Genomic DNA, 16,503 nt, shown 5'->3' with positions numbered 1-16,503 from the left:
CTTGAGGTTCAGTGTCCTCATTTGTAATAGGGTGAGGGCATCATCTGTTAATAAAAATAGTGAATTTCAAAAAGAAAATATTCAACAATCATTTATTATATGCAAATTGGTTCTTATATATAATCTGGCTGAATTTTACCACCCTAAGAGGTGGGTTTATTTCTTTATTATCTGGCACCTTAGAGGGGAGGAAACTGGGACCCAGAGAGGTTAAAGGACTTGCCTGAGGCCGCACAGTTGGGTACAGTTGCAGAGTTGGGATGCAGACCTGTCTGTACTGGCCAAGTTGACACCTAACTTCAACCATCACCATGTCTAAATTCATTCACCTGCTTCTCTCCCACAACTATGTTCCCTCCCCTCCTGCCTTCCTACCCACCAACACATCTTTAATCCCAACTCTCTACCCATCCTCTATCCTCTCGTTATCTGTTTCCACTTGTCTGGGCTCATCGATGTTTTAATCTTCCTGAGGCACACCTCTGCTCTTTGACCTTCAGTGGCTCCCTATTGCCTATGGATAAATGTTATCATCCTCGGCCTGGCATTTAAGGACCTTAATCTTCTAGCCCTTGTCTTCCCTTCCTGTCTCATTTTCTACCCTGCTCCAAGAGGCAGCCTTAGTTCATGGTCTCGAATACCCATCCCACATTTGGGTACCTTCAGGCCTTTCTTCACCCTGTTCTCTCTCTGCTTCTAATACCCATCTCTTATCTCCATATGTTCAAATATTACTCCTCCTCTAGGAAGCCTTCCCTGGGGCCTTGGCTCCTCCGAACTCAGCAGTATGCTAAGCCCCTCCTTAGCTATCTTGAACTACAAAGCCGTAAGCACTGTCCTCTCCTCCCTATTAAGATTGCAATCCCTTGAGGGCATAATCTGTGCCTCACTTATCCCTGATGCCCTTCAAGTCCCAGGTATACAGCAGGTGTTCAATTAATGCTTTCCAAAGGAGTGAATGTTCATGTTCCTCGTGGTGTCCAGGAAAGAGAGCTCCCTGTCTTCTCTGTTGAATTCAGGACCAGCCCGGTGCAAACTGAGGGAAAGACTTTGTCCACATTCTGCCTACTTTCAACACTCAGTCTCCCTCCTCACATGTCCCTCTGTCTTTCTAGAATGGTCACATTTCTTCTTGGGTAGTGACTCCAACAGACCCATTTTCCTCTCTCCTTTCATAAAACCTGTTCTGGGTCCATCTGGGCTCTCTGTTGCATGAATGGCCTTCTGGTTCCTGGGAGACTAATTCTAGCTATAGTGTTAATAGTCAATAGACACTTGGGGGCCATGCACCACTCTATGTTTGAGCTTGAGGGTCCTCCATTGTACAGATGAGGAAACTGAGGCCCAGAGGAAGGGAAAGAGGGACTTATGTAAAAGTATTGGCTGAACTTTCCATCGAGGCTCCCTGGGGACCTGTTTACTCTTTCCTGGGTTATGCTGGTCACTGGGTTTAGAACCCTATTCTTGGCCATGGCGCCTTGAAGTTTGCATGCTCTTTCCCTGATGCAGTCTTCTCAGCAGCTCCCCGAGTTTTGCTGAAGCTCTGGGAGGTGGAATGGCCTATCCTGGTCACAGAGCTGCTGGCTAGCAGCAGCACTGAGATTGGAATACAAGTCTGGCCAGCCCTGAGCTGTGCCCCGGCCACCTCCATAGCTGGTGCTTGCTGTTTTCCCTACCTGCTGGCAGCAGCCTTGCACTCATGCCAGATGTGATCTGCAGGATCATAATAGTGGAAACAGAACCGAGGACAGTGCCAGGCCAAGCCACTCTAGGGCGCAGCAGTGGTATCTGGCCTTAGGGAGTATGGAATTCAGGGATGGTTTGATGTGGACCAGAGTTGGGGGAAGGTAGAGGAAGAGGAGCCTTCTGCCAAGCCTCTTGCCTGTGAGTCATTAGAACCATGGGCTTCAGAGCTGACCCTTAGCAACCATAGAGATAAATAATGGGTCTGTCACCCCCTTTCACAGATGGAGAAACTGAGGCCCCATGCAGGTCAGGATGTGCCTGAGTGCTTGTGACAAGTTTGTGCAGCCTTGGGACTGGAACCCAGGATTCCTGCCTGTGGGTCCACTGCTGCCACCTCCCTGTGAGGGTGGAGACTCCCTCTTCCCGGGTCCCGTCAGTTGGGTGGGTGACCTGCTTCTCTCCCTATGGAGGAGGAAAGAAGATAGAGCTGGACGAGGGGGTCCCCAGGTGAGCCTCTTCATCAAGTGTGTGTGATGGAGGTGCAGAGATGCTGGGCAAGAGGCTGAGAAAGGCATTAGTGGGCATAGGCAGCTGAAGTAGGGTCTGCAGGTGACGTGGGTGAGCCGGCTGGGATGGCACAACTGCCTGTGTTGCTGTGGAAACAAACTCTATCATTTACTTATTTCTTTATTATGCCCTTTTGGGAAAAGCCAGGAATGCCACGTCTCCTGGGGAATGCGCCCCTCCCTGGTTCATACCGTCTGGTGTGACATTAGCATCTGATGTGACATTAGCGCTCACCAGCTTGCAGAGCGCTAATGACATTTGCATTTCTCTGGCTGTCTAGGCTGTCTACATGTGGGCTGTGCTTAGTGGCTGGGGTGAGGGGATCCCACAGGCAGGTGGGAAGTTTGTAGCCCAGAAAGGGGGGCAGGTGTGCTAAGCTAGGGCTCCAGAGAAAGTGGAGAGGGTAGGGGGAAGAGGGGATAGATGAGTGGTGGAATTTAAGGACATGGTTTGCCTGAAGACTTGCCAGGGACACCAGGCTCTGCCTCCCCTGCCTTCTCTCTCTCTCTCTCACACACACACACACATACACTCTGTCCTCCTCTGTGTCACCTCCCCAACATTTATTGAGCAACTTCTATGTGCCAAATGCTCTTCTATGGACTTTACAGATTTTTTTTTTTTTGTTTTGTTTTTTTCTTTAAAGGATTTTTATACTATATTAAAAAACCACAAAATAAAAAAGGGTTCAACCAACATATGTCCTAGAAGTCCCTCCAAGAGTCTCAGCACCCAGCAGCCGTGGGGGCTGTGGCTTTGCTCCTCTGCTCAGCCTGTAGCTCACTTAAGGATCACTGGAGATGACTCGTGCTCTAGTTCTTAAAATCAAACTTGTTCTGCCAAATCCAAGACCCTGAATTTATCCAAATTGTAGAAACATGCTTTAACCACCCGTCCACCAAAATACCTCCCATTCAGATCAACAACAGCTTTAATTGCTGACTCCACTCTCTCAAATTCTAAAAATATCCGTACTGCTTCATCGTCTGGGGCCCCAGGGATTTCAAATATCACACATTTTCCAACTTTTCCGTATTTTTCACATTCTTCCTTGGTTTCAACTTCCAGGTCTTCATCTACCTCTCCTGCACCAACCATGTTCCGTAACAGGACCACTTTAGTAGGACACTTGAGTATTTCAGTTAACGGATTTGAATCCGACTTCTTGGTTGCATCTTTCTCCGTCGCGTCACCCACAATGATCTTGCCACCACGCTTGCTGGTCTTCTCCACCGACAGGGCGGTGCTCAGGCCCTGCTCGTGCTTCCCCAGGCCCTGGCCCTCCCGGAAGCCGTACTTCTGCATGATCTTATGTGCCACTGTGCCCCCCATGTTAGCAAGGAAGGAGTTGCTGGGCCCCGTGGGAGACCTCGGTCTGTCCTGCTCTTCGTACACCGGGGGTGGGATAGCAGCCTTGGAAGACTGTGAGCGAGGTCTCGAGTCCTCTTCGTAAGGAAAATCTCGAGGTAACTCTTTGTCTTTCTCTACCAGAGAAGTTGGTGGAGCTATGGCAGCTCCACCCATACTTCTTTTCCGCCTCTCTCGCTCATAATCTTCATCTTCATCAGAATCTGGATCTGGTCGTCTTGAAAACCCACTGGTTTCATGCCTGTCTTTACGCCGCTTTTCCCTCTCTTCTATTTCCTTCTGCCTTTCCAGCTCCCGCTGTCTCTGCCGCTCCTCTCTGTGGCGCTTCACTACTTTCTCGTAGTCGTTAGGGAACATAGGGTCATACTCGTCAGCTAAAGGAATCAGAACCTCCCCGGCAGAAAACCCACTGGGAACTGGATCCTTCAGCCCGGCGGCGACGTGTGGTGGTGTGTCCACAATCTGCCTGTCATCTGAGGAGCCTCCTCGCTTTAGGTCAATGACTGGGGCAAGAACCGTACTTTGCTTTGTCCTTTGGCTCTTGGCCTGGGTGAGAGCGGCCTTCTTCACCTGAAGCTGAGACTGCAGCAGTTTGAAGTTTTTGGACCAGCCTTCTGTTTTTGAATCACTGGTCTCCACTCCCAGGTCATCATACAGGGACATCTTCTTTTTGATTTAATGCCGGCCCGCCCGGCTGACTCTACCCATGGGCCGCGGCGGCAGGCGGCGCCGGGCGGCACTCCGCGGACACCCGCCGGCGGCCGGAGCCCACGGCGGCGCCCACCCTCCGCGGAGTCCGCAAGGAGCTTGGCGGCCGACTTTACAGATTTATGAAAGTCATTTTAACTTCTAGCAAAGCTCAGAGAGAGATGCTGTTATTATCCCTAGACTGACACTTGGGGAGGATACCTGACTTGCCCAGGCTCCCACTTCTGGGAAGAGGCTGCCCCAGCACGTGACTCAGGTCCAGCTACCTCCAAATCCGTGCTCTCGGCCGCTGCAGGCCCTGCCTCCTGCACCTTGTCAGGCGCAGCGAACACAGTCAGGAAGTTCACTGAGGCCCACATCTTGGTGAAGGGGGTGAGCACCCACCTGACAGCACGTGGTGGGCTTCCACCATGTACCTGCCACTGCTCTGGGGCTGCACGTCTGACAACTGCAAAGGACGGTGTGGCCCTGAGAGGGCACCTGGCCATGAGTCACGAGAGGCCAGAGTTCAGGCCTCACTGTCCCTCTGCAGGTGTCAGTCTTCTCATTAGTAAAAAGAGGTCCTTGGCTGGCTGGCCGGGGCATCTCAGGGTCTCAGGAATGCACTTTGCCGTGAGGAAGGAACTTTCCTCCCATAGGCTCAGGCTCACGAAGTTTCCTCCCACTCACTCAGACATACCACATTATGTCTCCTATCAAAGCAAGGCATGAAACATTTGCTGAGCTTTTCCCTCTGCAAGAGCACTGTGCTAGGTGCAATAAGTGTGATGCCTCCACGTTTTCACCCAGGGCACGGACACATGGGCACACTCATCTTTGTGTCTTAGTACTGTTTTCAGGCTAGTTCAGCAGACACTGAGTCCCCATTCTTGATGGATACTCCAGGCTCCTGCCATCTTGGCCTTAACACTCCACCTCCTGCGGGGCGCCGAGAGCATTTCAAATAGAAACAGGAGACCTTGGCTCTGGCAGAGGGAGGTGACGAAATCTCTAATCACCAGGTAGTCACAGCTGGTTCTGCTTATTCCTGACAGGTGGGCATCTCCTGGACAACCTCAAGCTTGTGTGGCTGGAGCTTCTAACGCTGCCATCAAAGCAACTCGAACCCCTTGAATTTGCTTTCTAGAACTGCTGACGTAATCCTTCACAGACTTCCCAACGCTGCCCACCCGGGTAAGGGAGTGCGGGTTTGTTCAGCACAAGGTTTTATGCTAATTTTGTTGTGGCTAGTATTGCTTTTTCTTAAAAAAAAAATTTTTTTTAAGTTTTTTTTCTTTTTACAAAGAAATTTGGTTATTTTTGTGGTATACAGCAATTAAACATCACCATAACTATTACAGATATACATAAATGCACATCAGAATTTTAGGAATCTCTAAACATTTTGGAACACATATTAATAACATGTTTATATAGATAAAACCTTGAAAAAGTCAAACACCATTTCCTACTTAACAATGTTTTGTATACAGTTGTTTTTTTGTTTTTTTTTTTTTTGCAGTTTTTGCCCTGGGCTGGGTTTGAACCCACCACCTCCGGCATATGGGGTCGGTGCCCTACTCCTTTAAGCCACAGGCGCTGCCCATTTTGTATACAGTTTACCATTCCAAATAAGCCTAATATGTCTCTTGGGCTTTGGGGGCGGGGCTTTAATATTCAAAGAGCTTGTTTCAGGCCAAAAAGACCGAATTTAGATTTTTTTTTTTTTAATTTCAGAGTGTTACAGGGGTACAAATGTTTGGGTTACATGCACTACTTTTGCACAGTTTGAGTTCAGGTTTTAATCATGTCTGTCCTCAGATAGTGCATGGTTAGGTGTGAGTTACCCATTCCTTCCTCCCCCTGCTTGATTTCCGTTGAAATTTACTATCACATGTACACTTGGGTGTTGATCATTTAGTTCCAATTTAAAAGTGAGCACATGTGGTGTTTGTTTTTCCATTCTTGTGATACTTCTCTTAGAGGAGGATGGTCTCCAATTCCATCCAGATTGCTACAAAAGGTATTATTAGTTCACCATTTTTTTTAATGGTTGATTAAATACTCCATGGCATACATATACCACATTTTATTAATCCATTCATGTTTTGATGGGCACTTGGATTGTTTCCACATCTTTCTGATTATGAATTGTGCCTGCTATAAACATTCAAATGAAAGTGTCTTTTTTATAGAATGACTTTTTTCCCTTTGGGTAAAATTGGCTGCATCAAATGGGGCAAGTCTCCTGTTAGTTCTTGGAGGTATCTCCATACTACTTTCCAAACAGGTTGTACTAGTTTGCAGTCCCACCAGTGGTGTGTAAGTGTTCCGTTCTCTCCTCATCCATGCCAGCATCTACTGTTTTGGTGGCTATTACTGTTGTTGCTGAGAGTAACCATCAGAGGCTGGGTGCAGTAGCTCAGGCCTGTAATCCCAGCACTCTGGGAGGCCGAGGTGGGTGGATTGCTTGAGCTCACAAGTTCGAGACCAGCCTGAGCAAGAGCAAGACCCCATCCCTAAAACTAGCAGGGTGTTGCAGAGGGCACCTATAGGCCCAGCTACCTGGGTGGCTGAGGCAAGGGGGTCGTTTGAGTCCAAGAATTTGAGGTTACTGTAAACTGTGACACCATAGCACTCTACTGAAAACAAGACTCTGTCTCAAAAAAAAAAAAAAAGAGTAACCATCAGGAGTGCACCCTATCACTCTTTATCACAGTGTCTTGTTTTATTTCTTTTGTTAGCAGGAGGGCCCATGGCAAAGGCTTTAAAGTTCAACAGACCTGGTTGAAATCCTAGAATTAGGGTGGCGCCTGTGGCTCAAGGAGTAGGGCACCGGTCCCATATGCTGGAGGTGGTGGGTTCAAACCCAGCCCCGGCCAAAAACCACCAAAAAAAAAAAAGAAATCCTAGAATTACCGTTTACTGGTGTGACCTCAGACCAGTTCCTTTACCTTTCTGTGTCTCTGCTTAGTCAAGCGAGGCAGCAGCAGCACCCACCTCCTGTGATAAAGTTAAAATGAGGGAAAGTATGAAAAGAGCTCAGACAGGATGGATACGTAGTGACCTAAGAACTCAGTAAATGGTAGCTGTCTCCAATAGTATTCCTGCATTCATGTCAACCCATCTCTAGTTCATTCTCACTGTGATGGTCTATTTCCGGAACTAGAATGTGGACTCCATGAGGGCATGGATTTTGTCTGTCTCATTCTTAATTGGATCTCCAGATCCAGCATAGGAATAATGTTGAATGTTGAATAAATGTACAAAAAAATGGTTTGCCTATACTATGCAGAATCCTTAGAACATAAAATCCTTAGAACATGCAGAATCAGTGAACATAAAGGATTATTTGTGTGTGACAGAACCTTAAACAAGAGAGAGGTTGATTTTTCTCTAAGGAAGGTTCTGAACTAAGGTGATTCTTTTATAAAAACCATTATGGGCCCAGGTTCTTTTTGTTCAGTCTTGTAGCTTCACTATGGCTTATCTATGGGATTCATGATGGCTGACCACCGTGTCTCCAGTCTGGTCAGCAAGAAGGGAGAAATCAGATGCTGCCTGTATCACTTCCATTAGTGTCCCTTTGGCCAGAACATGGTCATGAGGCATTCATCCTGCAAGGAAAGCTGGGCATCTATAGTCTTTATCCTGGGTGGCCATCTACTCAATTGACACAATTCTATTACCATGGAACACAGGGAAATGGATGCTGGGGGACCCTCTCCCTCTCATCCCCACCAGAATGATGAGTCGGTGTTTTTTTTAACCTTTCCTCCTCCCCTGCCAACTACTGATCCCTTTACTGACATTAGCGTTTTGCCTTTTACAGAATATCATATAGTTGGAATCATACTTATGTAGCCTTTTGGCTTCTTTCACTTAGTAATATGCATTTAAGGTTCCTCCATGTCTTTTTATGACTTGATAGTTCATTTGTTTTTACTGAAGAATAATATTCCAGTGGATATGCCATAATTTGTTTATCTATTCACTTATTAAGAGATATCTTAGTTGCTTCCAATTTTTGGTAATTATGAATAAAGCTGCTACAAATATTTGTAGGCAGGGTTTTTTATTTTGGTGTAGACTTAAGTCTTCAGTTTCTCTGGGTAAATACGGAGGAGCACAATGGCTGGATTGCATGGTAAGGTGACACTTACCTTTGTAAGAACCTGCCAAGCTGTCTTTCAAAGTGGTTGTGCTATTTTTTTTTTTATTTTTTTAGAGACAGAGTCTCACTTTGTCACCCTTGGTAGAGTGCTGTGGCGTCACAGCTCACAGCAACCTCCAGCTCTTGGGCTTAGGCGATTCTCTTGCCTCAGCCTCCTGAGTAGCTGGGACTACAGGCGCCCGCCATAACACCGGGCTATCTTTTGGTTGCAGTTTGGCCGGGGCCAGGTTCGAACCTATCACCCTTGGTATAGGAGGCTGGCGCTCTACTCACTGAGCCATAGGAGCTACCCGGTTGTGCTATTTTTAATCACCACCAGCAATGAGAGATAGTTCCTATTGCTCCATATCCTCACCAATAATTGGCGTTGTCAGTTTTATGGATTTCAGTCCTTCTCTTAGGTGTGTGGTGGTATGGTCCCCATTTTTAATTGGATACAGTAGGTAAGAGAGCTTTTCCTGGCCTGCTTGACATCAGAGCCAAGACTATCTTGGCACATTCTGCTTCCTCTCCTTGAGGCACATCTTCCGGAGACTGTAAACCAAAGCCCTGAGGTGATACTTCCTGTTCCAAGCTTGGGACTGGCTGAATTCCAGGACTCTCATTCATTGTCTAGAATCTATCTCCCCCATTAAACCAAAAGTCCATGGTGCACAATAGTAAGGGATAGGGATCAAGTGAGTGGACCTGAGCCAGGTTTGCAGGGATCTTGTAGACCAGCCAAAAAATAATCCAGGGAGGGGCCAGATAGCTGGGCAGGCTAGCCCGTGCCCCTCAGGTTCAACTGGGGAGAGGTAGTGCTACTGCCCAGGTAAGTCAGAACCAGAAATGGGTTGGAATGAAAGGTTGGTGGCAATGAGTAATGAGGAGCCAGACAGAGGCTGAATCGAGGTCAGATACTGCATCACTTGAGCCCAAGTCAAATTGGGTTAAGCAAGGCAGGTAGTTTCCAATTATTAGTTTCCAGTATATGACAATTGAGGGCCTGTTGATTGGTGCCAAGGTGGGGCTGAGGATCAATTGATGCTCTTAGGACCACGTCTGGACTCTTTGCTTCCCTCCTAGTGGGCTTCAGTCCCTAGCAGCACTCCCCATGTGACCAGCGGCTACAGACTGACACCCTACTCCTCTCAATCTAATGAAAGGAGAGCTTCTTTATCCCAGGAGTTCCAACAAAAGTCCCAGAGTTGAGGCTTATTGGCTGGTCTTGAGTCACTTGACCACCTCTGATCAATCACCAAAACCTGCTGATTGGCCAGGCAGGATCTATAGTAGATGGTGGCAGGGAATATGTATGTGATGGGTTGGGGGGTCTACCTGAGTGTGTGATGGGGGAGATCCCTCCAAGGGAAAAACCAGGTTCTATTTTCGAAAGAAGGAGAAAGGAATGCTGGGCAGACAAACCATAGGTGCTCCTTTCCTGTGCCATTGTGTGGGTGGGAGGCATGAAGCACCCGGGTGGTCAGCTTTGTCCCACTTGGGGTCCTTCTTATGGGGTATGACGTCAGGGTTGGACTCTTTCTGACAGGTGCCTTGTTTTTAGTGAATCTGACGCCTTGCACACACGTGCACACACACACACACAGAGTATCCACTGTATCTTTAAGTGGTGCTTCACTTTCCAAGACAATTGCCCCAGGAAGGCCTTCTCCTGGAGCACCACTGCACTCTTTAGGGGCCACCCAACTATTTCAGCTGCCCCCAGTGCCTGGTTGTCTTGGGTTGGCCTCCATTTGCTGGGAGGACCCTTCCTTCCTCCTCTCACCCCACTCCTTCCCTGCTGGAGAGTTTCTTGAACCTCTTTATGATTTCTTTCCCCTATATGGCCCCTCAGAAGATGCTGGGGCCTATGATGGGCCCCTTTCCGGAACACCAACCATAGCCTCGCTTTTAGAAGCCCCTTAGAAGGAGGAGGAGGAAAAGGGTTGGGTCACTGGTTGAGCAGGAGCTCTCTGTCTCTGAGGGCACAAGCCTACCCATGAGCAGGCCAGCCTGGCGGCCCCGGCTGACCTCCATGCAGCAGCTCGGGTGCCGTGTCTGATTTCATTTGAAAAAAGATTGCTCTGCAGAACAAAGATTGAAAACCACAGCTCATGATGCTGCCTCTCAGGCATCTGTGGCCAAGTGCTTTGTAATATCCGCCCCTTGCTTGGTTTTGGTCAACCACAAACCTCCTGGCCTTTCATCAGTCTCTCTCTCCACCTCCCTCTGTCTCGCCTATGGGCTATGCAACTGTCACATGCCTCACAGGCCAGCTCAGCACTCGGCACCACCCTGTCTTATATGGCAAGCCCAATGCCCCTGGGCCAAGGTGTGTTGCTTCATTTATTCAGCCAATGGCCACTGAGCACTTACCATGTGCCAGGCCCTGGTTTAGATGCCAGAGCAATGTCCAAAGGCTCTTGCCCTTAGGGGTCCCTGCCCTCTTCTCTAGGAATTCTATTGCGGGGATAGGACCCTCCTCTGAGTGTCCTGTCCCCAACACCTCATGTGGTGGCTTGCTCGGTGCCAAACCATAGCTGGGCTTGGTGGGTGTTTGTCCATCAGTTATTTTCAAAGCCCCCTTCCTGCCTGTTTCCAGAGAAACAATAGAATGACTTGATTCTCAGCCTCTAGGACTTAGGATTTAAGATGCATCTTCTGATGGCTCTGGGGAGGGAGGGGCCACCCGGAGATCTGTGTGCACCTGCCTAGTAAACAGAAAGAACTGGGCCAGCCCCCCTTTTCAGCATTCTTCAATCACTCTTTCGCACTCAGTGGGCACTTCTGAGGCCAGTGCGGGGAGACAGACATCCAGATAGAGACATCCAAGGTAAAGCATGAGAGAGGTCAGAGCAGAAGGCTTGGGAGTTCAAAGGCCTTCTGGGTGGTGGCACACAAGCCTGAGAGTTGGGCCTTGGAAGCAGTATGAGCCAGGAGAGGGTGCTGGGAGGGGGCATTCTGGGAGTAAGACACAGTAAGAACAAAGGCCTGGCAGTGGGGCCCTGGGGCTTGTGAGACTGTGCCAGGCAGGAAGTGAGATGAACTTGGTCAGCCATCTTCCCGGTGGGCCTCCAAGCTTGGCTGCAGGGGCCTGAGGCCATCTTGTCTTCAGTGCGGCCTTAAACGCCAGCCTGGGTTTGGAGGTGAGGGAGTCTTCCCTTTTCCTTTTTCCTCTTCCCTCCCTGGGAAAGCGAGTTTTGGAAGGGCTCTTGACCAAGAGTCTGAATCCTCTCATTCCTGAGATACTTTATGGCATTGTAAGCAGCAGGCCTAGAGGTAAAGTCAGGAAACAGGTTTTTGGCCCTGCCACGCTACTGATGTTTTAGCCACTCTGTCCTGTAGTTTGTCATTTGTAGGATGAGAAGTAAGGCCCCTTCCAGCTATAAATGTTTCATTCCAAGTTGGACCTGGGTTCAGATCCCACATCTGCTAGCAGTATGACCATAGCCCTCTGTACCTCAGTCTTCTCATCTATAAATTGGGGATAATAATAGTATGTAGCTTGGGCGGCACCTGTGGCTCAGTGAGTAGAGTGCCAGCCCCATATACCAAAGGTGGCAGGTTCGAACTTGGCCCCGGCCAAACTGCAACAAAAAAATAGCCGGGCGTTGTGGCGGGCGCCTGTAGTCCCAGCTACTCGGGAGGCTGAGGCAAGAGAATTGCGTAAGCCCAAGAGTTAGAGGTTGCTGTGAGCCATGTGACGCCACGGCACTCTACCCGAGCGTGGTACAGTGAGACTCTGTCTCTACAAAAAAAAAAAAAATAAATAATAATAATAATAATAATAATAGTATTTATCTTACAGGACTGATGTAAAGACTAAATAAGATATTAAATGAGAGAAATTGCTTCACAGAGCACCTGCCAGAGGGTCAGCATTCCTTGGTAGCACTGATGCTATTGGCGGTATTATGATTTACCTTTCAGTTTTAGCACTCTGTGGGAGGATCCTAATAGACTTGGTGGATAGGTGCCTATTGGTTCATGTCCCCAAAACGGTGGCGATGGGGTGGAGAGTCATACCCCTTCCATCTCCAAATAGCAGTGGAGCTGCCATTGCCAGAATCACATTTATTCATTTATTTGTCAAAATCTTAATTGAGTACTTGCTGTGTGTCTGGGCCTCTGAGAGACACAAGGGCTCCTATTGAGTTGGACATCCGGGGTCTCTGGTCTCAACAGGTCAGGTCTGCAGACTGAAGCTTTGGGGAGAAATCCCCATCTGCTACCTCCCACAGCACCCGGAGCTTTGTCTAACTCCCTCTTGCCATCTTGGGCCCCAGGCCTGGGTGAAATGCCAGAGAATCAACTAAAGCCAACTGATCGAGCATTGTAGCCGGACTTAAAAAGGGTGGCTGGAGTTGCCAAGTTCAGCATTATGCAAACTCGAGTATTTTGGAGAAGAATATGGGCTGCCCTGGGCATGGGTGACTGGGTTGTTTCATTGTCATTCCCCTTTACTGCTTGTTTGGGTTCTCATTTCAAGGGGTTTTGATTATTTCTGGAGGATGCAAAGTCTGCAAGTGGAAGGTACTGAGGTTCTGGCCCTTTCCTGGTAGCTGTGGGCATGAAGCAGAACCTGCCAGGAGGGGCATCAGTCAGTGGTTGGTGAAAGGATGGACAGGTGGATGGATTACAATGGATTCATTGTAACGTACCACTTTCCCAGCTCTGCCAAGGTGGCTGGAGACACCCGTCTCTTGGCTTGTTTTCATGCAACAATTTGATTTTGGCTCCTGTGGAATATCAGTAATTTTCAAGTGCTGGAATGGACTCAAAACAAATGGCTTTTGTGCTTATCAATTTCTCAGTTTCACTTGCAGAAAGCAGCCTGGTTCGTGCCCTGATTTAAGGACCAGAGGTTGCAAGCCCCAGGCTGAGTGACCTTGGGCGTGTTACTGAGTCTCTCTCAAATTCTATCTTCTCCTCTAGAAAATGGTGGCACTAATAGCACCCAGCTCAGAGGGCTGTGATGAGCTTTCAATAAAATAATGAGGGTCGAAATGCGTAGAAGGGCTCTGGGCATGTGGTCACACTCAGGAAAGGATGATGATGATGGTGCATTTAATGATCCCCCCCTTAAGCTATTCGTTGTATAAACTTCTCTCTTCCACATGGATTTTTGAAGACTGCTTTGCATTTTCAGGACAAATATTCTTTTTAAAAGTTATTATTACACAAGAAATATATGTTCCTTAAAAATTCAAATGATCTGGAAGGATTTAAATTGAAAAGCAAATGTTTCTTCCCTCACGTGCCAACTCCATTATCCCCTTTCCCCAGCTACGTTCTCTTTGAATGTGGGGCTTCCCCAGATGAACCTTCCCCCTTGGCTTCCCCCGAAGGGCACCTCGGGTATGCGGTCAGGACACCCAGTGGCTGTTGCTGTGAATTGGTATTTAAACCAAAAGTCGTAAGGCTAGTGATGAGTGGTCCCACTGGAGCAGGGGTCCAGAGTCCTTTGAGCAGCCTGGGTGCTCCAGTACCTGTTGGCTTAGAGTCCTGGGGAAGGGGTGGGCCGAGCCACGTCATACCAAGGCTAGGCTTAGAGTGCCAGGCTCACAGACCCCATGCCTGGCCACCTGCACAGGGCCCCCTTTTCTGCCAAGGTGCCCAGGGCTCAGTGCATCCCTTGCTTCCGTGATCCTGGAAGGACAATTTCTTATTCCTGTTCACCTTCCGACAATTTGCACTGCCATGCTGTGGCCTCAGCTGCCACACTCAGGAAGAGGCCCAGTCCAAGCTAATGTAACTGGCATTAGGCCACAGCAGGAGCTGGCGTGAGGCTGACTACATTGCTGGTGCTGAATGGACTTGTAGCAGGTTTGACTTTACCCCCCAGCACTAGGATATGAAATATGCCTCTAAATCTGATTGAATCTGCCCCTCTGCCTATTTGAAAGACATTCCATCTCAGTCAAGTGGGGAAGGGGGGGCCCTGTCTCCCTAGGAGCATATAGGAGTCTTGGGGGGGTCCCAGAAGCATCTGGGAAAGGCTGCTGAACTTGAGCTCACACAGCACCCTACAGGTAGGCTTCTTTGTCAGTCTCTGGGTCTTGTGAGAACAGGTGGAGGCAACTATTTCTATGCCAAGCAGGGCAGACTGTGGTTTTTAGTTGCAATTTCAAGCTATGAGTTTTGGTGTTTAGACTCCGAAATTATTCTTGGGCATCTCAGGGTCGCCTCATCAAAGTCTAAGCACCTCTGGGGAGGGCTATTTCAGGAACAGGGTGCCTTAGCAGGCAGCTTTTGAATCCCACAAAATCCCCATCTCCTGGCTGCTCTGCTAAGATACCCTGCACCCCTACCCCTAGAGCCTGCTGCCTCAGCCTCCCTTCCTCCAGCTCACACACCCACCACTTTCATGGGCTCCTGCCTAAGCTGTTTTCCTAGGCCCAGCCACCTCTCGGCCCAGGGGAAACTAGCAGCCCCCAAGGCATAGGACCTAACAAAAGACTTGGCCATCTGGGGAAAGGGGAAGCAAACAAATCAGGAAGGACCGTCTCAGTACATTGGCTGCAACAAATGAATCAATAGCTTTCACATATTGATGGATTGAGCACCAGCTACAAACCAGATTCACATTGCTTAGAGTTTAACCAGTGGTTCTCACACATAGTCTTCAGTCAGACCAGAGCCTCAGCACCTCCCAGAAACTTGGACGTGCTGAGTTCCAAGTTCCCACCCTGGACTTACTGAATCCAAAACCTGGGGGCCGAGGCTCAGCAATCTGGGATTTGACCAGCTCCCTCCAGGAGATTCTGATGCAAGCTCAAGTCTGAGAACACTGTGGGCCACAGCAGATGGAAGTCTGTGTAATGACACAGAGCTGCCGCCCATGGTAGGGGTGGTAGAGCCCACCCTGGGGAAGAGCGAGGAGCTGGGGAAGCTTGGTTCATGAATGACTTAAAGGTCAAGGAAGAAGTCTGTGGTAAGTTGGGAGTAGGGGCAGATTCCTGGTGGAGGGATCAGCAGGTCCTGGGACGCTCTGGAAGTATTTTTGCGGAGGAGGTGAACAGATCATGCCCTGAGAAGATGGCGGGAGGTTGGGATAGTGGTTGGGGTGAAGGGACCGGGGACTCTGTTGTTGTCTGGTTATCTTCTGGGGGTGCAGGGCTGAGGCTGCAGGGGGATGAAGGAAAAGGAAACAGGGTGTAGCTTGGATGCCCGGGGTCATAGAGGAGCCCTGCCCTGCTGCTAGAACATTCTCTGAGAGGACTGAATTGCAGGCTAGAGCCCAGGTGGCCATCTGTTGTCCCTCTCTGAGCACCTTAGAAGTGTTCGGTAACTGTCAGTCACCATGATTAGTCTCTGCATGTTCCCTTTTACCTTATTTGGGGTAGAGGAGACCAAAATAACATCTGCACACAGGGTTCTGGCCTGGAATAGAGGCACGAAGAGATGCAAGGGCAGACCCAGACCCCTGAGTGTAGAGCTGTGTGGAGACCAGGTGGGGGCCCTGGAGGTGCCCCCAGATGGGAGCTGGGATTGGGTGTGGGTCAGGCAGTCCGCTGGCCTCCCCCCATCAGTACTGGCATGGGGACTCCCATGGAGAGGAGCTAGCAGAGGAAGCTCCCGGCCCAGTACCCTCTTCAGATACTCCAGCCTTCCTTTCTGTCTCCCAGGGCTACACAGGCACATCAAAGGGAGTGGGGTGGGGACAGGGAGGAGGCTCTCCCAGGATCTGGGCTCTTGCTTGGGAAAGGGTTTCTGATGAGCCCATCCTGCAGTGAGCCTGGCCCCTGGCAGGGAGGAGGGAAGCTGCACACTACAGCCAGAGCCTTTGGGACAGGGAGGGTGAAGCCCCACAGTAAGGGCAGAGGGTGGAGCAGGTAAGAAATAGGCCTGTGGGGACAAGACAGGAACTCCATTTGATGGAGAGGGAGCAGGTTTAGGTTTGGCAGCTCATGTTGCCTATGTACCACTACTGACACTGGTTTAGATCAAAGTGCAGTTGCTCAGAGCCCTGTGGTGCCTGCCCTGGCCTGTGCATATTCAAGTGTCACTTTAGCTCCAACCACAATCAGTGCTGATTTGTG

At 49.2% G+C, this 16,503-nt stretch overlaps 2 protein-coding genes across 10 annotated transcripts in view; one reads left to right on the top strand and one right to left on the bottom strand.

Moving 5' to 3' along the window:
• The window catches only part of TSPAN18 (tetraspanin 18), a 199,108-nt gene that overhangs the window by 123,146 nt on the left and 59,459 nt on the right, over positions 1-16,503 (top strand). For 8 of the 9 annotated variants that reach the window (XM_053560379.1, XM_053560375.1, XM_053560383.1 and 5 more), the window contains one exon: positions 5,364-5,502. The exons of the other annotated variant lie outside the window; for it this stretch is intronic. The gene's annotated coding sequence lies outside the window, so the exon portion shown is untranslated. The remainder of the gene's footprint in view (positions 1-5,363; positions 5,503-16,503) is intronic. 9 annotated transcript variants of the gene reach the window in all.
• LOC128564698 (splicing factor 45) lies at positions 2,896-4,436 on the bottom strand. Its single transcript, XM_053560374.1, has one exon. The coding sequence runs from the start codon at positions 4,282-4,284 to the stop codon at positions 3,079-3,081; it is 1,206 nt and encodes a 401-aa protein (XP_053416349.1). The 5' UTR covers positions 4,285-4,436; the 3' UTR covers positions 2,896-3,078.

The sequence above is a fragment of the Nycticebus coucang genome, chromosome 14 (genome assembly GCF_027406575.1).
Source record: "Nycticebus coucang isolate mNycCou1 chromosome 14, mNycCou1.pri, whole genome shotgun sequence".
Lineage (NCBI taxonomy): Eukaryota > Metazoa > Chordata > Mammalia > Primates > Lorisidae > Nycticebus > Nycticebus coucang.
This window is presented reverse-complemented; position numbering and strand designations above follow the sequence as displayed.